Source organism: Megascapheus bottae, chromosome 10, assembly GCF_031878675.1.
Source record: "Megascapheus bottae isolate mThoBot1 chromosome 10, mThoBot2.hap1, whole genome shotgun sequence".
Lineage (NCBI taxonomy): Eukaryota > Metazoa > Chordata > Mammalia > Rodentia > Geomyidae > Megascapheus > Megascapheus bottae.
The window spans coordinates 25,306,114-25,330,624 of record NC_143518.1 but is presented as its reverse complement, the minus strand read 5'-3'; the positions used below and the strand labels follow the sequence as shown (position 1 = coordinate 25,330,624).

At 42.3% G+C, this 24,511-nt stretch overlaps 1 protein-coding gene across 1 annotated transcript in view; it reads left to right on the top strand.

The window, feature by feature from the left end:
• Positions 1-24,511, top strand: part of Tnn (tenascin N) — a 59,770-nt gene that overhangs the window by 21,838 nt on the left and 13,421 nt on the right. The window contains exons 9-16 of the mRNA XM_090339771.1: positions 5,711-5,974; positions 8,192-8,455; positions 10,846-11,109; positions 13,176-13,439; positions 16,562-16,825; positions 20,457-20,587; positions 22,421-22,553; positions 22,980-23,131. Coding sequence (XP_090195897.1) covers positions 5,711-5,974; positions 8,192-8,455; positions 10,846-11,109; positions 13,176-13,439; positions 16,562-16,825; positions 20,457-20,587; positions 22,421-22,553; positions 22,980-23,131 — 1,736 coding nt within the window. The remainder of the gene's footprint in view (positions 1-5,710; positions 5,975-8,191; positions 8,456-10,845; positions 11,110-13,175; positions 13,440-16,561; positions 16,826-20,456; positions 20,588-22,420; positions 22,554-22,979; positions 23,132-24,511) is intronic.

Sequence of the window (24,511 nt, the reverse complement as noted above, 5' to 3'; positions counted from 1 at the left end):
CACATCTTGATCTGTGTCACCATTTTCAACATTCTCACCCATCCCTCTCAACCCACTCCTTCCCTCACTTTTCTTAATTTCATAGGCTGGACATGGTTGGTTAGCCAAGACTCATATCACTATTGAGCCACCTTTGGTTGTGGGCCAGGGGTTGGAATATAAAAACCAATATTCTTGGAGTCAAAAGCCTAAATGAATGTATGTAAAAGGACCTTTGAGCAAATAATTTTAGGAAAATGAATTTTGCAAGAATATTTATGTTTAAGGAATGACACTGCTTTTCTTTGTGCCATACAGTTTTGAGTACCTTGGATGTGTGTAGTAGAGTGGAGCATTAAATTGATAGCTTGGCTGAATCGAGTTCATATTCACTGGGCTTGGCTAAGACATGCTGTTCATCCATATATCACAACAATTCTATAAGACATGAATTAGTAATATCGTCCCCCATTTGTATGTCTTTTCTCCTAGGGAAGAATTTGAGTTTACCCTTTATTACATCTTGAATTACAAAGTGACTATTCCGTAGCTTCAGAGATGCAGATGTTGACATAGTTTGACATTTTCAAATGCTCCTCTACTTTTATTTGTTTGTTTGTTACATGGTCTCATTAGTTGGCTCAGGCTGGCTGTGAACTTGAGATTCTCCAGATTTTACTCCTGAACCCAAAGGATTACATGACCCAAGCACAACTTGCAACAACTCCCTTTATGTAATTTCAATATTTTATTATTCTTACTTTTTCCCCTTCTGTGGTACTTTGAAATCATGGTACTCTACAACTTACTAAAGACACTTAACTCTATTTAGTTTTTAATGAATGAATGAATGAATTCATTAATTAATTTGTGGGTCATGTGGCTTGAACTTGGCCTGGGTGCTGTCCCTGAGCTCTTCAGTTCAAGGCTACCACCCTATCTCTGGGCCTGGGTATTGTCCCTGAGCTCTTCAGTTCAAGGCTATCATCCTACTCTTGAGCTGACCCCACTTATCGTATTTTCTAGAGGTTAATTGGAGATAAGAGTCTCAGGTCCTTTTATGCCCAGGCTGGCTTTGAACCTTGATCCTCAGCTCTCAGCCTCCTGAGTAACTAGGATTACAGGCGTGAGCCACTGGGCCCGGCAACTCTATTTACTTTTAATAAGTTTTCTAATGCTTTTCATTTTTTTGCGTGGGACTGCATGATCCTCCTGTTTATAATCTGAGATGTCTATATGCTATAATTATTTTCTATATCATTTTATATTACTTTACAAATCTAACCACAGAGATATTTATAATAACTACAACGTATCAATTTTCTAAATATAGAAGTAAGTGAGGCAGCATATACAAGGTCGGAAAACAAGTCAGAAGGTTATGCAGGTAGCTGTATTCTTGGAATATTAATGTTTGAAAAAGCCTGAAAGTCAAAGTAATGCATTTTAGAAGTGAGGTAGCTGAAACACAGGGGGAGGCAGCTAAGTTGCTCAGGGTCAGAACTGATTGATGGCAGAACTGAGGTAAGATTCATGGTCTGATGACTGAACTTTAAGATGAATCCTGTCCATCGTCCCTACTTCCCATGCTGACACTAGAACTTGGCTCCTTCCACTCCAGATCTCATTCCACTGTCTGTGCTTCCTCTCCGAGGAGGCAAAACTCCAGCTGTGGAGTCCATGAAACAACGAAAAGCCAAACATGAGATGCTCAAACCATAAGGACAGGAAACTCTCACAGTCCAAGAAAATGCTCTCTTCCTGTTGCTATTCATTCATATGGTACAGCAACTCTATACAATATAAACTAGTAATATCTTCCCATTTGTATGTCTTTCCTCCTAGGAAAGAATTTGATGTATAGAAGATGGTTTACCCTTTATTACATTTTGAATTACACAGTGACTTCCATTACTAGAGTTTATTGATCAGCACTTTCTCTTGCAGACATTGACAGCCCCAAAAACTTGATGACTAAGCAGGTGACTGAGAACACAGCCACTGTCTCCTGGGACCCAGTAGAGGCTGACATTGATAGGTATGTGGTGCGCTACACCTCTGCGGATGGCGAGACCAGGGAGGTTCCAGTGGGGAAAGAGAAGACCAGCACCATCTTGACGGGCCTGAGGCCAGGAGTGGAGTACAAGTTTGATGTGTGGGCCCAGAAGGGGGCCAGGGAGAGCAGGAAGGTCAACACAAAGGCTCCCACAGGTAATGAACACCAGAGTTTGGGAAACAACTCCTTGTTGTGGTAAGCCTATGGGAAGACATGGGATTTTCCTACTCTCACCTTCACCCACACCAAAAATCAATAATCTGTAACAACTGGCATGATAGACTTTTCCTGGTAGAAATGAAACCCCTGTAAAGGGGTCATACTATCCCATTCTTCAATGTCCTTTAACACCTTATTCTCAAATATCAACCTCATACTTGGGTCTTATACAGACTCATGGTGACTGGTCACTGCTTTTCTACTGTGTACTTCCTTATAGTCAATTTCAAAGCATTCTTCCCAGGAAGGAAAAGAGATAAAGAAGCCATGTATGTTATATTGTGATGTCTTTAGAACAGAGCGTGCTGAGTACTCTGTATTCCTTTCTGTGCATCCTGTGTTTGGAATTCACCCTTTAGCTGATATGGTGGCAACACACTTCTAATTCCATCCACTTGGAAGGCAGAGACAAGAACAGCTTGAGTTGGAAGTCCAGGAAAATTTAGGAAAGTCAAAACAAATGTAAAACATAAAAGCTGGGGTTAATGTCCAAGGGACAGAGGACTTTCCAAACATATTCTAGGCCTGGAGTTCATTCCCCAGGAGTGAACAAAAATTAATTTTCCCTTTGACATGTGTAATTTAATAATTTCAATATATTCACATTTGCACAACTATTAGCAATGTTGGAGATGTGTGTGTGTGTGTATGCGTGTGTACACATGTGAACATGCTCCAGTCCTGGATCTTGAACTCAGGGCCTGGCACTGTCTCTGAGATTCTTTGCTCAATGCTAGCGATCTTCCATTTGAGCCACAGCTCTACTTCTTGTTCTTTTGGTGGTTAAGTGGAGATAAATGTTTCGTGGACTTTTCTGCTTGGGCTGGCTTCAAGCTGTGATCCTCAGGTCTCATCCTCCTGAATAGCTACAATTTCAGGCATGAGCCATTGGTGACTGCCTTATTTAGATATATTTTACAAAAAAATTGCCATATGTCTATTTCCAGTCGTGCTGTATGCTCACTACCTCTAGTAAGTAACAACTGCTCTGTCTGTATTGATTTTCTGGACATTCCTTTCATGGGAGACCCTCTGATATGTGGCCTTTTGTTACTGACTTCTTCCATGAAGCACATGTTCCAGTTCACCCCTGTTGCAGCATGGTTTGGCACTTTTCTTGTGAATGAGTACTTCATTGTAGAGATGGGCACATTTGTTTATCCATTGGTCCTTCATTGAACATCTACATTACTTCCACACTTAGACTGTTAGTGTTAGGAATACACATGCTAAGAACATAAGTGTGCAACTTCTTGCATGTGCAAATGCCATCATTTCTCTTACGTATATGCTTTGTGGTAGAATTTCCTGATTATTTGGTAATTCTATCAAGCACCACCATCTTATTTCTAAAGGTGCCTCAAAATTCATTAGTCTTCTCCTGTTTACAGATAAGGAAACTTAGATGTAGTTAGAGGCAGTTGACTTGTCTAAGGCCACAGCTGGATTGTTGGAGTTCAAAGAGCTTTTTCCCTTCACCTCTGCCTCTTAGACTTATGCTAGAACCTAACCCGTCTAACTCTGGCTTTGGCTCCATTGTCTGTGCTGCCAAGAGTTTTGCCATGGAAATAAGGTCTCTGTCCCTGAAATGACTGAGAAGCAATGTATGAGATGGGTGAACTTGAAGAGCAGAAACTCTCTCAGTTCAAGAGAATAGTCTCTCTCTGTGCCTGTTACTAGAGTTTATGGAACAGCACTTTTTTTTTTTAAGACATTGACAGCCCCAAAAACTTGATGACTAAACAAGTGACAGAGAACACAGCCACTGTCTCCTGGGACCCAGTAGAGGCTGACATTGATAGGTATGTGGTGCGCTACACCTCTGCCGATGGCGAGACCAGGGAAGTTCCAGTGGGGAAGAGGACCAGCACCATCCTGACGGACCTGAAGCCAGGAGTGGAGTACAAGTTTGATGTGTGGGCCCAGAAGGGGGCCAGGGAGAGCAGGAAGGCCAGCACCAAGGCCCCCACAGGTAATGGACATCAGTTTGGGAAAGGCAACACTTGTTTACAGTATCCTATGGAAATACCTTCGATTTTCCTATTCTGACCTTGGAATAAATCAATGATTTATTAAAAGGCCAAGATGAAGGCTTTTGTCCCAGTAAAGTGGTCATATTAACCCATCCTCAATTGTTTTTAATTCATTATCTCCAGATTGGCCCAGTACTTACGTCTTATACAGATTTATGGTGTCCGGTAACTCTTCTTCTGTTCTGTACTTTCTTTGTGGTCAGTTTCAAAATATTCCTCTTATAAAGGAAGAGATATAGAAAATCCATGTATGATGTTACCATGTGTAAGTTAAATGGTTCATGCTAATTTTGTGTGTTTGTGTGTGTGTGTGTGTGTGTGTGTGTGTGTGTGTGTGTATGTAGGGTGCCAATCCTAGGGTTTGAACTCAGGGCCAGGGTGATGTACCTAATTTTTGTGCTTTATGATAGCACTCTATCACTTGGAATTACAGTGCCATTTTTGGCTTTGCTGGTCAACTGGAAATAAGAGTCTCACTGACTCTTGCCCAGGTTGGTTTTGAACCAAGATTTTCAGATCTCAGCCTCTTGAATAGCTATGGTTACAGGCATGAGCCACTAACACCTGGCCTGAGGAAGTGACTTTTGTGATTTCTTTGGAGATCACAGGAAGGTTTACTACTTTTTTTCCTTGAATACACCCTTTTTTATGTAGTCTATTCTGTTCTAATGATCCTGTGGTTGGAATTCAATGTGATGGCACATCCCACTGTAGATGGCTGAAGCAGGAGCATTATGAGTTCAAAGCCAGCCCAGGCAGAAAAATCTTTTCAGTTCGTCCATGCTTCAGCTTCATTGCAGCATCCATGTTATGGTTTATTAAGAATAGATAATTTTTGTATGGATATGCACATCTGTCTGTCTGTCCTTTGTAGAACCTTTGGGTTGTTCCCACTCTAGCTATTGCAAATAACAATGCTAATAATAATGAGTGTTTGTGTACAAGTTTTTGAGTGGGTAAATGTTCACATTTCTCTTAGGTATATACCTGGGAGTGGAATTGCTTATTATTTTGTAGTTATCACTTGAATTTCTGAATAGATCATGGTATTTCCAAAGATGCCTCAACCTATTTACCTAAGGCCCACATTTACAGAGGGAAGTGAGGTAGAGGCAGCTGAATTGTGGTCAGTGGCAAAGATGATTGGAGCTCACGGGACTTCTGGATCCTCAGCTCTGCTTATCAGGCTGACAGTAGAACTCAGCCACTGGATCTCTCGGCTTACTTTGTTGTCTTGTACTGACTTTTTCTGGATCTAAAAGTTCAGCTGTGAAAATGGGAGTCTATCTTCATGAAGATACTGAAACAAACAACAACAACAAACAACACATGAAATGAGTGATCCATAAGAAAAAGGAACTCTCTCAGATCAAGAACAAGATTGTCTTTTATTCCTGTTACTGATGTCTGCTTATCTTTTTAGACATTGACAGCCCGAAAAACTTGGTCACTGAGCAGGTGACAGAGAACACTGCCACTGTCTCCTGGGACCCGGTAAAGGCTGACATTGACAGATATGTGGTGCGCTACACCTCTGCTGATGGAGAAACGAGAGAGATCCTGGTTGGGAAAGATCAGAGCAGCACTATCCTGACAGGCATGAGGCCGGGTGTGGACTATGTATTCCAAGTGTGGGCCCAGAAAGGGACCAAGGAGAGCAAGAAAGCCACCACCAAGGCCCCTACAGGTAATGATCCATGTCCTTTGGTAATGCAACCTCTACTACTTTTGCCTAAAGGAGGTCGTTCGGTTTACTCTTCTGATATTGGTAAATGCCAATCATTGTAGATGACCTAACTGGCATATTGTCATACTACTCACCCAATCCCTCAATTCTCTTAGCACATCATTTTATAATAAGGTTCTCATCTTCAGCCTCTTATTTTGGTAGTTAAGATAGTTCGAAGATGTAGCTGTGGAGTGCTTGCATAGCATGTATAAGGCCCTGGGTGAATCTTCAGCCTCAAGAAACAAAACCAGTAATGTAGTCAAGATGGTTTTTGCATTGTTCTTAATAATGGACTTCATTTGTTGGCCAATTTCAAAATATTTGTCTTGTAACAAAATATATAAAATGTAATAGGATGTGTGTCCTAAGTATTTTAGGAAAATGATTTGTTGCTTTCTTAGTGAATACATTCTTTATGTGTTGCAGTTCTGTTCTGAGGATCCTACTTTTGCAGTTATAGACAATAACAGCTCATAATTTGCAGGCTTTTCCATCTGTTTCCTCTTTTGTTAAAAAATACCTTATTAGGACGTATTTACAAGGGATGTAGGTATGGGTATGGCTCAAGTGATGGATGCCTGCTTAGCAAGCTTAGAGACCCGAATTCAAACCCCAGGACCACTAAAAAAATCCCCCCAAAGATGTTCACTTTAAAGTGTACAATGGATCGAGCTTAATATATTTACAGAGTTGTACAATAATTTTCAATGTTCCAGCCCCAAAAGAATCTCACACCCATTACAGACTAGTAATGGAAGTGACTACTTCTCTCCATATTCTCTCTAGCCATACTAACAACTGTGTTCTCTTTGCATTAATTTCTTTTATCAGGACATTTTCTTTATATAAAATTATATACTATATGGCTCTTTATGACTGACTTCTACTTTAAAACATAATATTTTCCAGGATTATCCATATTGCAGCTTACTTCAATACTTGATTTTATTGGGAATTAATATTTCATTGTGGAGATGAACACATTTGTTTATCAATTATTGTTAGACATTTGGGTTGCTTCTTTTTTCTCTATTATGAATAATGATGGTGACATTTATGTATGAGATTATTTGTGTGTGTGTGTGTTTGTGTGTGTGTGTGTGTGTGTGTGTGCATGTGCATGCTGAGGAGTCATCTCAGGACCTGGCACACAATAGACAAGTGCTTAAATTATTCTCACATATCATATGTTTAGGTTTTTGTATGCATATAAGTCAGTGTTTCCCTTAGGACTATGCTAAGAGTGAAATTGCTGGGTTATTTGGCAATTCTAATTAATTTTACAGAATGGTTCCAAAACTCTAGCACAATTTTATATTCCACCAATGACTGAAGGTCCTTATTTATCAGAGGAGTTTGTGGAGTCTGTGCAAAAGGAGTTAATATAGCTGGGTGCTACTGGCTCATGCCTGTAATCCCAGCTACTCAGGAGGCTGAGATCTGAGGATGGTTCCAGGCCAGCCCAGGCAGGACAGTCCATGGACTCTTATCTCCAATAAATTGCTCAGAATAAACTAATAAACTAAGCCAGAAATAGTTCTGTGGCTCAAGTGGTAGATAGCTAGCCTTCATCACAGAGAAGCTCAGGGACAGAGCCTAGCCCATGAGTTCAAGTGCCAGGAATGGGGGAAAAAAGAGTTAATATTCCTATTTTACAGTTGATATTCCCCAAATACAGAGAAATAAATGGTTTCTATAATTCATATAGTTAAGTGATGATTCATGGTATTTGCCTCTCGAAATATTTGGTAGCATTGTGGTATCTCTAAAAATAGGCTTAATCAACAGCAAATGTTACAGATGGGGAAATAGAGGTGTAGGCCAAAGCAGCTGAGTTGTTCACAGCTAGTGGTAAGCCATTGGTAGAACTGGAATAAGAGTCATGATTTAATGAGTAGGGCCCCATCAATATACTACTTCCTACCCCTCAGCTATGCCTCTCAGACTGAGGCTAGAACCCAGCCCCTCTAAGTTCAGTTGTGGTACCACTCATTGCAAGTCTTGTGCTGCCTCCTTGAGGAGCCGAGCCTCCAGCAGAAGATGAAATCTCTGTCCATAGGTAACTGAAAACCAAATATGAGATGAGAGAAACATGAGCACAGGAAACTTTCTCCCTCCCCCTCCCCCCTCTCTCTACCTGTTTCTAGTGTTTATTGATCTGTCCTTTTCCTTTAGACATTGATGGCCCTAAAAATCTGGTGACTGATCAAGTGACAGAGAATACTGCCACTCTCTCCTGGGACCCAGTGGAGGCTGACATTGATAGGTATGTGGTGCGCTACACCTCTGCTGATGGAGAGACGTGGGAGGTTCCAGTGGAGAAGGAGAAGACCAGCACTGTCCTGACGGGCCTGAGGCCAGGAGTGGAGTACAAGTTCGATGTGTGGGCCCAGAAAGGGATCCAAGAGAGCAGGAAGGCCAACACCAAGGCCCCCACAGGTAAACAACTTTACTCTCTGAGAATGTTAATATCTGTCACGGTAGGTCTGTGGGAAGAGATTTGATTTTCCTACGGTGTCCTTGGCAGAAATCAATGATCAATGGATGAACAGGATGGTAGACTTTTGTCATACTATTCACTGGGTCTCTCAATGCCTTATAGAACATTATCTCATCTTAGCCTCATAGTGTTTGTTTTGTTGTTTTATTTTTTGGAAACAGGGTCTCACTCCATATCCCAGAGTGGCCTGGAACTCATTGTGAAGCCGTGCTGTCCTAGAATTGGTTCTTTTGCCTGAAACTCCTCGGTGTGGGGACCATGGGCATGCACCATCATGCTCCTAGAGCAGCCTTTTATTTTTGTCCTATAAAGATAATGGTAGCAGGATGCTGGTGGCTCACACCTGTAATCCTAGCTGCTCAGGAAGCTGAGGTCTGAGGATCAAGGTTGAAAGCCAGCTTAGCCAAACAAATCAGAGAGACTCTTATCTCCATTGAACCAGCAAAAACCCAGAAGTAAAAAAGCTAAGCAAGAACATAAGGTCTTGCGTTCAAGCCCCACTACAGGGGCGTGTGTGTGTGTGTGTGTGTGTGTGTGTGTGTGTGTGTGCTCATGATTAATGATGTTTGAAACATTCATCCACTGTTTTTCCAATTGTGTGTTTTCTTTATGATCAATCTCAAAATAGGAAAAGGAAAATGCATAAAGAAGCCGCCTGTGTTAGGACTGATGTGCTGAGTACTTCAGGGAGATGGTTTTCGCTGTGATGGCTTGGTTCAGGAGGACTTATTTCTTAGTTGGTAGATAAGTTCTACTTTGAGTACTGTAGCTTGCACTTTAAAAGTCTTAAGGTTACAATTATACACAACAACAATTCATAAGTTTGAAGCCATTCCATCTTTGCTTCCTCATTTAAGAATAGCCTTATTTAAACTGGGTGCAATGGCTCACACCTATAATCCTTGCTCCTTAGGAGGCTGAGAACTGAGGATCGTGGTTCAAAGCCAGCCCAGGCACTAAGGACTGTGAAACTCTTACCTCCAATTAATCACTAGAAAAGGGGAAGTGGGGTTGTGGTTCAAGGGGTAGGATGCTGTCCCTGAAGAGCTCAGGGACAGCACCCCAGGCCAAGTTCAAGCCCCATGACCCACCAAAAAATAAAATAAAAAGAACAGCCTTATCCAAATGTAGGTACATACATTAGAATCCACCCACTTAAAGAGTACTTAAATAGTTTTGAGATGTTTGAGAGTTGTACTGTTGCCATTTTCCTCTCCATGTCAGGAATCGAACTCAAGGTATCACACTAGGCTCCTGAGCCATGCCTCCACCTCTATTACACAACTATTAACCACTACCTAGTTCACCAGCAAAAAGAGCCTCACGTCCATTCCCAGAGATTCCCTATGCTCAGTACTTCCAGGCATCCCTAATGACTGCTGTCTCTCTGTATTCATTTCCTATACTGGACATTGTTTATATATAGCATCTTCCAATATATGGTATTTTGTGACTGACTTATTTCAGAAAGCTTCTTTTCAGGGTTCAGTCATATTTTAGCAAGGATCTATACTTACTTTTATTGCAAATGAAATATTTCATTTTTGGATACATACTTTTGTTTATCTATTTTTCAATTAATGAATTTGAGTTGTTGCCACTCTTCTGCTACTGTGAATAATGATGATATGAGCATTTGTGTGTCGGTTTTTGCAGAGACATATATATCTAGCTAAGTGTGGAATTCCTGGATCATTTTATCTTTTATTTTTGAGGAGGTGCCAGTGTATTTCCACAGTAGGTACACTGTTTTGCATATCCATCATCAATGAAGGAGCATTCTTTTCTTCATTTACTTGGTCCTCAGAGGAATTTAGGATCAGGAGCCAATGTTTCCAGTTTTGCAGTTCCAAATCCTCAACTAGAAGTGAAGCGTATAATTTGTGCAAATCACACAGGTAGCTAATGACTTGTAGTATTTTGTTCCTGAGATATGCAGAAGCATGGATGTAACTGTACAATCTATTTAGTCTATGAGGCCCACATTTACAGATGAGGAAATGAAAGGTGTAGTCAGAGGCAGGTGAGTTGTGGCCAGATCATGATTTGATGACTGGAGCCCATCTTGACTTTTGCCCCTCAGCTCTTCCTCTCAGGTTGACACTAGGACCCAGTCCTAACTGGCTATGTGGCTCATTCACTGACTTGAGCTGCCTCCATGGGCATGCAAGAATCCAGCTGTGGAGACAAGCTCTATGTCCATGAAACAAGCAATAGTCAACTAGGAGATGGGAAAACCTTAAGAGCAGGGCAGTATCTCAGTCCAAGTAAAATAGTCTCCCCTGTGTGTCTATTACAAGTATTTATTGACCAGCACTTTTTCTTGTAGACATTGACAGCCCCAAAAACCTGATGACTAAGCAGGTGACAGAAAACAGTGCCACTGTCTCCTGGGACCCTGTGGAGGCTGACATTGATAGGTACGTGGTGCGCTACACCTCTGCCGATGGAGAGACCAGGGAAGTTCTCATTGGGAAGGATGAAAGCAGCACTGTCCTGACGGGCCTGAGGCCAGGAGTGGAGTACAAGTTTGATGTGTGGGCCCAGAAGGGGGCCAGGGAGAGCAGGAAGGCCAGCACCAAGGCCCCCACAGGTAATAGAGATTGTTTTCATGGCTGTAATACCTCTCTTCATGCTGTCTCTGCAAACAATGTTTTGTTTTCCTCCTGTAGAGATGGATGGTTTACGGAAGTGCAGGATAGTGTCTCTTTATAATTGATTCTACATACCCTCTTTCAGTTCCCTTTAACCAGTTTCCTTAAAAAAATCAGACTTTAGTGATAGTCTCTGAGCTGTTTATTAAAGTAGTTTGTTTTATTAAACTTTTAAAAATTGTTGTTATAAAGATGATGTACAGAAGGGTCACAGTTACATAAGTCAGGAAAAGAGTATATTTCTTTTTTTCATATCTTTTTATTGTAATTAATAGAAGGGTTACATTACATTCACCAGATGGAAGGTACATTACTTCACATACATTGATACCCTTTCTCATGTCTTGGTCCCCATTTCCCTCCCCACCACCCGTATATTCCTTTTTGGACAGTGTCACTCTCTCCCAGTTTTTGCCTCCTGTCCCTACACTTAATCTGTGTTTGATGGTTGTATCTACAGGTCCTCTTCTGAGATCATGGATCTTTTGGAAAGTACTTATTGTGTTTTAGTGAGTTTGTGAGTAGAACATAAAATGAAAAGAACCCCTCCCCACATCATTATTAGTAATTTGAGTGAAAAATTTAACCTTAATAATGTATTTTCTACAAAAAGAGTAATGAAGGCATGAATATGCTCAAAGTAAAATATTATAATTAAATTCCTTTCTACAATGACTATACTCTATTAAAAAAGAATATAGATTCTACACGTGCCATAGCAAGTAGATGAGTTTAATTGGTTTTATGTGTTTAATGTGGTTTAACGTGTTATACATAGGTCATAGTACTTAGACCAATTATAATCTGAAACCGTGATTCATTCTATTAATGAGATGTACATTGTATAGTTGGAGAGCAGAAGAAGCTAGCAAAGTTTCATAGGTAGGATGGGTAAGTAGTAGAAGGAGGCACACGGTTAGAAACTCCCATATACAAGTTACTTAAACAGTGTACATCATTCTGCTCTGTTGAATGACGAAGTGTAAGTCAGTCGAGGTTTTGAGAAAGGATAGCTAGTGCGTTGCCTTAGGAGTGTGAAAGAGATAGTTAATCACTTTTTGTACAATGATGCAACTATAAACCCAGCATGGCAAGGGATTCCATGCTTGCTGATGAAGAAAAAACAGGCCTTAATTTTTGCTGGGTTACTTAATACATACTGAGCACTTGCGCTGTGCCTTGTCTTTTACTGGGTCCTCGGAACAAAGAGGGAAATAGGAGCCTGTCCCAGGAGCTGCTTCTTCCAGGAGCTTGCATTTGGACCTGGACTTCAGAATCTCCTGGTGTCTGATGGAAGTCTTCATTGTCCATTGGTGGCAAACCCAGAATCGTTCCTTCACTCCTTGTGGGCAGACTCCAAGTCTACCTCAGCGCTGAACCCTGCTTATTGCCTTGAACATGTCTTTCAAAGAATTGGGATTTCATGTATCTTACTAAATGAATAAAGAGATTTATTTTGCTAAATTTTTGACAGAGGTCAGGGATGAGGCTTTCAAATTCTAGGCTGTTGAGCTTTCTACCTGAGGAAATGAAAGATAGATAACTAAAACAAGATGGAGCTAGAGGCTCACACCTATAATCTTACTTTCTTGGGAGGCTGAGATCAGGATTGTAGCTTGAGGCCAGTTTGGGCATACACATGAGACCCCCTTCTCAGCTAATCGCTTGGTAGGGTGGTATGTGCCTTTCATCCCAGCTATAGCAGGAAGTAAAAAATAAATGTGTTTTTTTTTTTTCTGAGCAGAAAGTGAGACCCTATTCTCAAAATAACCAATGCAAAAAAAAGAAAAGAAAAGAAAAGAAAAAGACTAGAGGTCTGTCTCAGCAGCAGAGTGGCTGCCTTGCAAGCGCAAGGCCTTAAGTTCTTAAGGTCTTAAGTTCAAACTCTAGTACCACCAAAATATTTCAAAAAGAACAAAATGATAACGCATTAAAGAATCTCACTTCAGGCAGTATGGCCCTTGGCCTGTTCATAGCACAAATTGTTGAATGCTTTTCCTCATAGACATTGACAGCCCCCAAAACCTGGTGACTAATCAAGTGACAGAGAACACAGCCACCATCTCCTGGGACCCCGTACAGGCTGACATCGACAGGTACATGGTGCGCTACACCTCTGCCGATGGAGAGACCAGGGAGATTCCAGTGAGGAAGGAGAAGACCAGCACCGTCCTGACGGGCCTGAGGCCAGGAGTGGAGTACACAGTCCACGTGTGGGCCCAGAAAGGGTCCCGGCAGAGCAAGAAGGCTGACACAAAGGCCCCCACAGGTAATGAGTGCCACTCTGTGGGAATATGACAGCTGTCAGGCTAGGCTTATGGGAAGTCAAGCTTTAAAAAAGAGAAGGGCTAGGCACAGGAGGGTTTTAATGCAGACTGGCCTATGATGACACCGCTGCTTTGGGGGTCTGTGATGTGGGAGCTGTGAGCAATTTTAGGAGAGTGCCTTAGTTCATCTTCTGCTCTTAGAACAGAGCATCACAGTTTATATACACTATACACAGCATGTTCATTTGACTTGTAATTCTGGAGTATGAGAACTCCAAGAGCACTGTGCCGGCATAGAGCAAGGGCCTGTGTGTCATCATGTGGAAGAAGGACAAGTGAGCATGCATGAAACACAAAAAGAGGACAGGGTGCTGCACTAACCCACTCCTGAGGTTGTGGCATTAGTCTATCCATGAGAGGAGAGACCCCAGGACCCAAACTCCCCTTAAGGGTTGTACCTTTCAATACTGTAACAGTACTAAATTCCATCTCAAGATGGAGTTAAGCCACCTAAAGAAGAAAATCTTCATTCACCTAAAGAATGATCCAAGTCTAATAATGGACTCAGTGTTCGTTATATCTCTGATGTCTTAAAACTCTTTATAAATTCTATGTTCTTCATCCCTGGGTTTCTCAGCTGTAGAAAATGAAAGGCTATAATATAAAACAAATATACAGATTCTATAGCCACTGGCAAGATAATTTTGAAAGCTTGATGTAATAGATGGTATTGAAACGTGGACATCTTTTTAGTGAGCATCTTCTAAGTGCCAGACCTGGGGATAGAAAAGTGCACAAAACAAATATAATTGTACTCTCCTGAAGTCCACAGGGATATAGAGACAGTGAACTGTGGAACATATGACTCTAAATTATGATATGCTCTATGAAGAAGGTGGATATGGTGTAGCTCCAGAGAACTGTGGGTAAGGACAGTTGTTAGATGGGGTAAGTGAGCAGTAACAGGATATTCATGGTCAGAAACACTCAGAAGTATGGCTGTGTAGACAAGAAAGGAATTCATGCCTGTCTAAAGAATGGCAGTCTGTACGTGGTTAGTCCCATGGCAGCTCTCTGGTACAAGACACCCTGCTCCTTGTCGTTCAGTCATTTGCTGTACTCATTTACATAGCACCCATCCGCTCTGCATTCTAGCCAATGAGAAGAGGTGAGGGAGAGGTTAGAGTATGACTGGAGTATTATACATTCAATTCTCATATTTCATTGTCAGATCTCATGGTGCCAGACCTCACTCCAAGGGAGGCTGGGAAATGAAGTTTTCAGATAGGATGGTCATGTATCCAGCTGTAACTTCTGCTACAATGTCCTGTACAATTAAATAGCCATATTTAAATTTTGGTGAATTAAAATAAATTATTTCCCCAGTTGGACTGATGATACCTCAAACAGTTAACAGCCACATGTGACTAGTGGTTATTGAATTGGATTGTGCAGATTACATACAGAAAGTGTGCATTACTGCAGGGAGGTCTATTGGACAACGTGCTTGTAGGGGGAGCAGGAGGTGGGTATGAGGGGGAATAGTACAGGCTTAGGTAAGAGCATCTGTGGTAGTCTTTCACTAGGGTGGCACATGAGGTGGTTGAGGAACTGAAAAAGAGGCTGGTGACTCCGGAGCACAACGGCTGAGAGTCAGGCCATACAAAAGAGCACATAGGAAAGGGAAAGCCTATCATATTTATTAAGAAAAGTGATATGATGCACGAAGGTGATTCATAACAATGTAAGGAGGATAAGTGAAAGAGACGACAGGGTAGAAGTGGGAAGGGTAGTAAAGCAACTTGTCAAATCTGGTGAGAAGTAGTGATGGGGGTGGTAATACAAGTGGATATTTGACAACATATTTTGGAGGCATAAATGATAATAATAGCTGATTGAAGATGTGGGATAAGAAGAAAATGAGAAATCAAGTCTGGCTTGTGTTTCTGATTTGAGCTATGCAAAAGACTGCTGTTTCATTTTCTCAAGTAAAGAGGCTCAGAGGTTAATGTTTGGAAAGGAATGTCAAGACTGTTAAATATTTAAGTTTGAGATACTTCTGAAATTCCTTAGTTAGTTGACTATTTTGTTTATTATTTCTGCAAATATTTACTAAGTATATAATACAGTCCAGGCCCTGTGTGGATATGCAATAGTTGATCCAAGCCAGGGGCTCATAAGTGATATTTCTATGGAACAATGAGCATGTAGTTGGCATTTCAAGCCATAGACTGGTTGACATCGCCTATGGAACAATGGAAAGACTGAAGGGGGAACTTGGATGCTCTAACACATAACTCACAGAGGACTGAGGAGGGAGAGGCAGAGGAGCCAGTCAATTATGAGTGTAATCATGAAAATCAAGGAGGAAGTGGATCTTCTGTACCAAATGAGACTCAAGAGTCAAATAGAGACAGGCATACAGACCTAATCTATCAGATTTAATGGTGTGGTATTGAGTGAATGGGAGATGAGTGAAGTTGAGATATGGCAGTAAACCTGACAGTTGGAGGGTGCAGAGAATGCTATGGGGAAACATGGCAGATCCTAGAGCATTCTTCTCTGGGACTGATGATGAAAAGAAGAGACTTATGTATGGAGACAGGAGAGAGAGGGTGGATGAAAGGAGCAAAATCTTTGAGAAACTAAGAGGCTCAAATTTCAAAGCAAAGAGGGTCTAGTCTTGATTGGAACATAAGAAAACAACAGGAACTTGGATGAGACTCAACATTTCTTTGGCTTTCTGTTTTCCTTCCCTTTTATGTCAAGAAGGCTACAAGGTATGACTTAATTCTCAAAGTTAAAGAAACATAGCTAAGTACCATAGAGACCTACCACAGAAGATCTGGGATCTGCCACTGAAGGCCAACACTGGATTTTTCATTGCTTATTTTGAAGAGAACTAAAAAAGAACAGAAAATGTCCATATTAATAAACATAGAGGTCAACCAGTTCCTTCTAGTTTCAATCTCCCCGTGGCCTGTTTCCGTGGGCAATGCAAACCTCTGCTTTGTATAGAATTAGGATGCTGTTATTAATAATAACGTGGGTAGAGAGTTCCTGAAGATGCGGTCAGGAGACACTCTCACTTCTAAAGACAACTTTTCCTAAATCTTTCCAAAAGAAATCGACAGCCCCAAAAACTTGGTGACTAACCGAGTGACAGAGACAACAGCCACTGTGTCCTGGGAGCCAGTGCGAGCCAACATCGACAGATACATGGTGCGCTACACCTCTGCCGACGGAGAGACCAGGGAGGCTCCAGTGTCGAAGGATCAGAGCAGCACAGTCCTCACAGGCCTGAAGCCAGGCGTGGAGTACACGGTCCAGGTGTGGGCCAAGAAGGGAGCCCGGGAGAGCAAGAAGGCTGACACTAAAGCCCTGACAGGTATTGTGAGGGATCTTTATGCTTGCCAAGAGTGTGGAGGGGAGCAGCGAGGGTGGTTGCTGCACCTGAGGACTTTCCTCCAAGTGGTTGCCTATTTACCTTCTTGAGGTCATGCTTTGACGTGGCAGATAGGATGAAATAGAGAAGAGAAAGCTGTGAACAAGGCAGCCTCCCTTGGGCCATCCACTGACCCTCAGGATCTTTGTCCTGGGTATCAGAACCTGGTTAGGCTTCAAGTGCAGTGAGTAAAAAAGCAAAGCAGGAGTCTCTTGTTTACATCTTCCCCAAGATGCAGGTAGTGGATGAAGCATCTTTCTTTATGCCATTGCCAGCTGGTCCTCAAAGGCGCCCAGCTGTGTATGTTTTCTATGTCTGATGTGGTTTCTGGTCTCAGTGTATATCATGCAGTCAGGCCTCAGTGCTGTCTGGAGTTCTTTTAGGTGCTCTGGCCATAGTTTGTTCAGTTTCTCTGTGGTCAGTTGCACTAACAGAGGCCAGTGGAGTTAGAGGTACCTTAATTTCTTCATAGATTTTATCATTAAAATTAGCTGGGGCTGGGAGTTTGGCCTAGTGATAGAGTGCTTGCCTAGCATGCATGAAGGCCTGTGTTCGATTCCTGGGTACCACATATGTAGAAAAAGCCAGATGTGGTACTCTGGCTCAAGTGGTAGAGCACTAGCCTTGAGGAAAGCTCAAGGACAGTGCTCAGGCCCTGAATTCAAGGCCCAGGACTGGCAAAAAAAAATAGCTAGATTTTTAACTTCCAAATGAATCTGTGTTTTATGGCCAAAAAAACCCTTCAAACTAAACAAAAAAAATCTGAAAATGAAAACCCAAGCTGGGTACTGGTAGCTTATGCCTGTTATACTAGCTATTAAGGAAGCTGAGATCTGAAAGAGCATAGTTCACATGTAGCCTGGGAAGAAAAGTCTACAAGATTTTATCTCCAATTCATCAAAAGGCCAGGATAGAGGTGTGGTTCAGGTTGTAGAGCACTAGTCAAGCAACCAGAGCAAATGGGAGTTCCTGAGTTCAAACTCTGGTATGAGCAATGAACTAACATCCCCTCACAAATAAAAACAAAGCACCTTTTTCCCTAGCCCAGACTCCCAAAAATCCATGCTACTCTCTAGAGACAACCAGTAGCCAGTGTCTCTCTCTCTCCTCGTCCACTTCCTCCCTTTCCTTTTCTTATCACCCTCCTTTCTCTGTTCCTTTCATTTCCTTCTTCAAGCCACTTTCCTCATTTTCAAAAACAATAATGCCATGCTCATTTTTTTTAACTTCACAGAAATGTGAAAGTAACCAAGATAAACATTGTAAGTCCCTGGCCAGGGGGCCAGAAGACCAGGAGACAGTAGAAACAAACTCAAGATATTTAAATAGTTAAATATTTGCTTTGGTAATGAAAGAGAATTCAAGTTTTTTTCCCCCATGTGAGAAATAGAATAAGATCTGTGCCAGATGTTATACTTTAGAAAAATCAAACCAAGTTGGTAGTACAGAAAAATAAAAAATTTGTCAAGACAACTTAATTTAAAACAACAGCTGTCTGATTTCTATTAAAATGCTTTAATTCGGTTCTCAGCTGAAAGGCTGTTGGGTAGAAAATAGCCTGGAGCTGTCTTTTTGGAAAGTTCTAAATTAAAATTGCCTTCTATGATAATGTTTCTTCAAAATGGAAATTTCCATTCATCTTATTCAGTTAAAAAAAGTGAGCTGTCTGATCAGTTATTATAGGATGACTGTTGATTTTGTTGAGCTTTAATTTTCCTAGTCTACAGTACACGTGCTTGTAACCACACAGACACTCTCTGATGTTTGTATGGGGGAGTACATACAAGAAAATCAAGTTTTTTTTTCTTCAAATCTTTTTCCTGTTCATTCCTCTTTTTCTCTTTTCTTTTTTGTTCTGTTAGTGGTACTAGGGATTGCACTCAGAATCTTGTGCTTTATCACTTGACCAACATCTCCAGCCTTGCCTTGCCTTGCCTTGCCTTGCCTTCCTTTCCCTTCCCTTCCCTCCCTCCCTCCCTCCCTCCCTCCCTCCCTCCCTCCCTCCCTCCCTCCCTTCCTTCCTTCCTTCCTTCCTTCCTTCATTCCTTCCTTCCTTCCTCTCCTTCTCTCCCTCTCTCCTTCCCTCCTTCCTTCTCTCTCTTTCTCTTTCTTTCTTTCTTTCTTTCTTTCTTTCTTTCTTTCTTTCTTTCTTTCTTTCTTTCTTTCTTTCTCAGAGGTAGAATCTTTTGTTGTGGTTGGTGATGGTTTTGAGGCTTGAACTCAGGACCTAGGCACTGTCCATGAACTTTTGTTGGTCAAGGCTAGTGCTCTACCTCTTTGAACCATAGCTCCACTTACATTTTTAGGTGGTTAATTAGAGATTAAAGTCTCATGGCCTTTCTTTTCAGGCTGGCTTGGAACCATGATTCTCAGATCTCAGGCTCTTGAGTAGCTAGTATTACAGGTATGGGCAGTATCCAGTAGAATCTTTTTGAGGTGGAATCTTAAGTGTGTGTGTGTGTGTGTGTGTGTGTGTGTGTGTCAGTCCTGAGGATTGAACTCAGAGTCTGGGCACTGTCCTTGAGCTTTCTCAAGACAAATGCTCCACCCCTTGAGCTGTAGCATCACTTTGGGCTTTTTCTGTGTATGTGGTAAGGAGGAATCGAACCCAGGGCTTCATGCATGCTAGGTAAGCATGTTATCACTAGGCCACACTCCTGGCTCCAAATCTTACTTTTGGTCCAAGCTGTGATCTTCCTATTTTGGCTTCCCTGGTTTACTGAGCATGGCAGACACTTGCCACTGTGCTTTCCCCACATCTAGAATAGCAGGTGTGGTGCCACCATGCCCAGCCATTGGTTGAGATATAGTCTTGAGAACTCTCAAGCTTAGACTGGTCAGCTTCAAACTGTGACTTCTGATCTTGAAGCTGGGATTACAGGTTTATGCCACTGTACCCAGCTCCCCTATGTCTTTCTTATTTCACATAAATACCATTTTCCCTTATTTCTATGCCAGCTATGCATATAGGGCCATTCACTGAAATACCTTAGATATGCATTTATATTTCTGTGCTGGCTTAATTTCTATTGGAGATGCAGGGCATCCACTGAACCCCCTTATGTGCAATGGTCAGCAATCTCATTTCACTTATAGCCCTGCCTCTTCCTCGGGACTAGATGCAAGGGTTTAGGAGTTTCCCAGGAGGCCTTTGTTAACTCTCCAGGCACCTGTTTGCTGAGTCAGCTTTCTGTCCTGTGTGCAGGCACTTTTTAGATCTATGACTCTCAACTTTTCTTGTTACTGTGGGCTCCCATCATCTCTGTGAACTCATCTGCTCAGTGTCCACCATTCTGTGAGAATTTTCTGGAGTCCTAGGATCTCAAATTCTCTCCCTGTAAGACTCACTCAGTCCTATTCCCTAATCCTCTTATCTTTAGGGCTTAGTTCTTTTGGAAACTATGTTGAAGAAGGCTATGTCAGCAGGATAAGCAGAACTTACTCTGGTTGCAGAGAGGAAAAGGAATGGGAAGGTACCTAGGAAGAAGATTGAAACTGATGACCTAAAAAAAAATAACCCAGTCTCAGTTATATTTCAATAGTAATATTTACCTGACTTTTTGTTTGTTTGCAGAAATCGACCCCCCCAGAAACTTCCGTCCATTTGGTGTAACACATTCTGGCGGGGTACTGACCTGGGTGGCCCCTGCTGCTCAGATCGATGGCTACATTCTCACCTACCAGTTTCCAAATGGGACAGTAAAGGTGCTGCATATTCCTGATCTTTCTCTGGGTGCCTTTAAAAATGATTTTATTTTATTTTATTCTATTTTTACAACCTCTCTGTGAAGCAGCTAAGTCAGGCAGATCAGCTTGATTGCTGGCCTTATGGTGAATTACCAATCAATCTATTGATCCTTATTGGTCACTTGCTAGGAGCAATGGATAGTGATAAACATAGTCATTGATAAACACTATGAGTGTGTGGTAATGACTAACCTTTGTTCCTCTTCCTTGGTGACCACTGCAAAATTGTAGGCTGCAAAGCTACTCCATGATATTGATTGATTGATTGATTGATTGTTACTAGAAACACAACACTGGGCCTGTGCATGCCAGGCAAGTGTTCTTATCACTGAGCTATGCCCCTATCCTGGTGCTATTGGGTTTTGTGAGGCTTGAACTTGGAACCTGGCCACTGTCCCTGAAGTTTTGTGCTCAAAACTAGTGTTCTGTCACTTGAGCCACAGCTTCACTTCTGGCTGTTTGGTGCTTAGAGATAAAAATTCGTACTGACTTTCCTGCTCAGGTGGGCTTCCAACTGTGATTCTCAGCTGTCAGTCTCCTGAGTAGCTTGGGTTGCAGGCCTGAGCCATCAGTGTCCACTTCTGTGTTTTGGTTTCTTTTTCCTTTCTTTTTTTTTTCCAATCCTGGGGCTTGAACTCAGGACCTGTCCTTGGGCTTTCTCAAGGCTAGTGCTCTATCACTTGAGCCACACCAGCACTTCTAGCTTTTTCTGTATATGTGGTACCGAGGAATCAAACCTGGGTCTTTGTGCATGTTAGGCAAGCACCCTACCAGTAGGGCAAACTCCTGGCTCCTATTTTTTGCTTTCTTTTGATGGTTCTCTGAGCAATCAAACCTTAGTGGTAGTAAAAAAAAATTCTATCACTAAGCTATACCTCCAGCCCTATTTTTAAAATTCATTGTTAATAAATTTAAGTTCCAGGAAGTCTGAGAACTTTGTTTTGTTTGCCATTGTATATAACATGCTTTGAGTATATGAGAATGTTTGGCACATTGTAGGTATTCAGTAATTTTTTCTTTCTTTTTTTTGTACTGGGTAAACTCAGGGCTTTGCATATGCTTGGTGATTACTAATGCATTACTAATGCTTGGTGAACTTCGTTCCCCTATCCCTTTTAAAATGCAGTGTTGTAAGTTTTTATTTTATTTTTATTCATTTTGAGACAGTTGTAGTCCTCACTAAGTTGTAGTCCTCATGTTTGTAATTATTCTGTTTCATCTTCCTAAGTGGCTAAGATTACAGGTGTGTGCTACCACACATTCGCTAGTAAATGAAGTGGTGAACCCTTGTTTCCCAAGTCTTGCTTTCTTCTTGAATCTGGGAGCCAAAATATTTTTGTAAATTTTCTAGAATAGAAAAATTATCGTTCTTTTTCTTTGGCAAGGAAGAAAGAAAGGAGACATGAAGAAAGGCAGGGCACTTTGATGTCCTTATGGCAATGAATGATTATGGCAGTCCTGCTAGGTAAGTTAGTTTCATGCTTAGCGAGGAAATGAGGCAGGTTTCATGAGGATTCATTAAAGTACCCGCCCATTCTCCCAGATAATCCATGACTAGTTTTGTGAATACTAGTCAATATGTGAAGGCAGGAACTCCAGCTGGTACCAGCAGCAGTATGTGCCTTTTGGCAGTGCTGAATCTCTAGGGCACAGTCCTTCACAGAAGTATCTGGCAAAAACTGTGACCTGGAGTTTGCCTGTGAGTTCTGGGAGAGCTTTGTCAGTTATTTCAGGGAGCGTGAAGTTAAAGAAACGGAATCACTCATCATCTGCTCCTCTGTTGGTTGGCAGGAGGTGAAGCTCCAAAGAGGCGAGCAGAGGTTTGAGTTGCAAGGCCTGGAACAGGGCGTCACCTACCCTTCCTCTTTGGTTGCCTTTAAGGGTAATCGCCGGAGCAAAAGTGTGTCCACCACCCTCTCCACAGGTAATATGGAATCCAGTCCTTGGAATGGCAAGAGAGTCAGCAGTGGAGAACTGAAGGATGAGCGAGTGGAGGCAGTCAGGGTAGGGTTTTGGGGACATGGGGAAGTGAACATCGAGTTGTTGGTTTAAAGGGAATTGATCCCACAGTAGGAACTAAAGAGGAGCAGGAAATGGAGTTTGAGGTAAGCTGTGGGAGGGTTGAGTTGGGCATGGGAGGGATGGCTGGGGGATTTACAGTGTTTGCTGAGGGTAGAGTGAGTGACACTGAAGAGCTGAAAGGAGTGAAATAGGAGGAGGTTATGAAATAGTTTCCCAACAAAACAAATGGCCTTAAAAATAATGATAGTGTAAAAAGAGGGTTAAAAGCCCTACGCGCTCTCTTCCTTGCCTTGGTTCTAATGACACCGTCCTTCTGTTTTGCTCCCAGTGGATGCCCGTTTCCCACACCCCTCGGACTGCACTCAGGTTCAGCAGAACAGCAACGCTGCCAGCGGCCTCTACACCATTTACCTCAATGGCGATGCCAGCCGGCCCATGCAGGTGTACTGTGACATGGACACGGATGGAGGCGGCTGGATTGTGAGTCCCATAGAGCCTTGGGAGCTCCATGGAGTGCTTTACACAAGAGCACACAGGAGCTGGTCCTAGCTGCCCCGTGCACTGCTTGGGGGTATTCATTTGAATTGTCCATGGAAGAGGAGCTTTGGTGGCTTGTAGCTGGCTTGAGAGAGATCCTATCCCACTGTAAGGATGGAGCTTAGGACTTGGTCATGAAACAGGCTTGGTTAAACCAGGGCTGGTGATGATGCAGGCTTGAGGGCTCATCAACCTCTGTTAACATTCCATATGTTTACTGCTTATTCTGCCCTCTTCAAAGCACTTTCATAAGCTTCACCTTCATACAACAGCTCTGCAGCAAGTGAGCGAGGATTATTGTTCCTGCTTCACTCACAGGGCAAGTCACATGGATAGAGGATGATGCTGGGACCACATTTCAGGCCTCGAACCTTCAAATTCACTGTTCTTCCCAATGGGTCCTCTCAGGTCATCCAGGGTAAATGCACAGTCTCTTGGAGGGTTCAGACCTCTAAACTGAGCTTCTAGGTCTTGTTTGCACAGAACAGGAATAAGACCTTTGGGGATTTGATTTAAGAGACTAATGCTGAAAGAGGAACTCTTGGGTGATGTTCTCATTGTCCCTTTTCTATGTAGACCTTTTATTCGCTTGGGCCATTGTCTGCTTAAACCACGTGGCATCTTCTTTAATCATGTGCCCAGTCCAATTACATGATGAGCTGCCTTTGAGTATTGCAAATGGATCTTTCCATCTCCCTCCCACTTCTTTCTGTGCCTGAGGATAGAAGGGCTCCCTGTCCAGGGCCAGCAGGCAGCCTTCACCTGCTGTGCTTTCACAACCCATTGTGGGAAAGAGTGCGATTTTGTAGCGTTCAGACTATATTCATTTACACATTTGCTCTGGGGCTTGGGAAGCCAAAGATGCTTGAGCAGCCATGGGTAAAATGATACCATCTGATGAGCAGCAATGAAGAAACTTATTATCTGCACAGCAGCACCTGATGGCTGAAAGGCAGCCATTGGCTTGGATGTGGGAAATTCCGAACTGATTTGTAAAATCACAGAACAGAGCATGACATGGCAGATCTTCCACCCATAGTGCTGTACCTGCTGCTTTTCATCAGCACCATTGGAATGCTAAGCATTCTGTCCCTGCGGGCCTGAAGCCCAATTTCCTGCCATTGTGCCTGTAATTGACCATTGCCAGGATGTGGGTATAGGTCTAGCCCAGCCTTCGGAAAGCTAAGCTCACACAGGGAAGGACACATTTATCTAGGGTGACCTTTAGGAAGTGCTTTATATACCTGGGAAGACCATGATGTATGACATAAATACCCAGTGCCTATTACGTGTCAGAGCCTGTTTTATTTGATCAAGATCCAG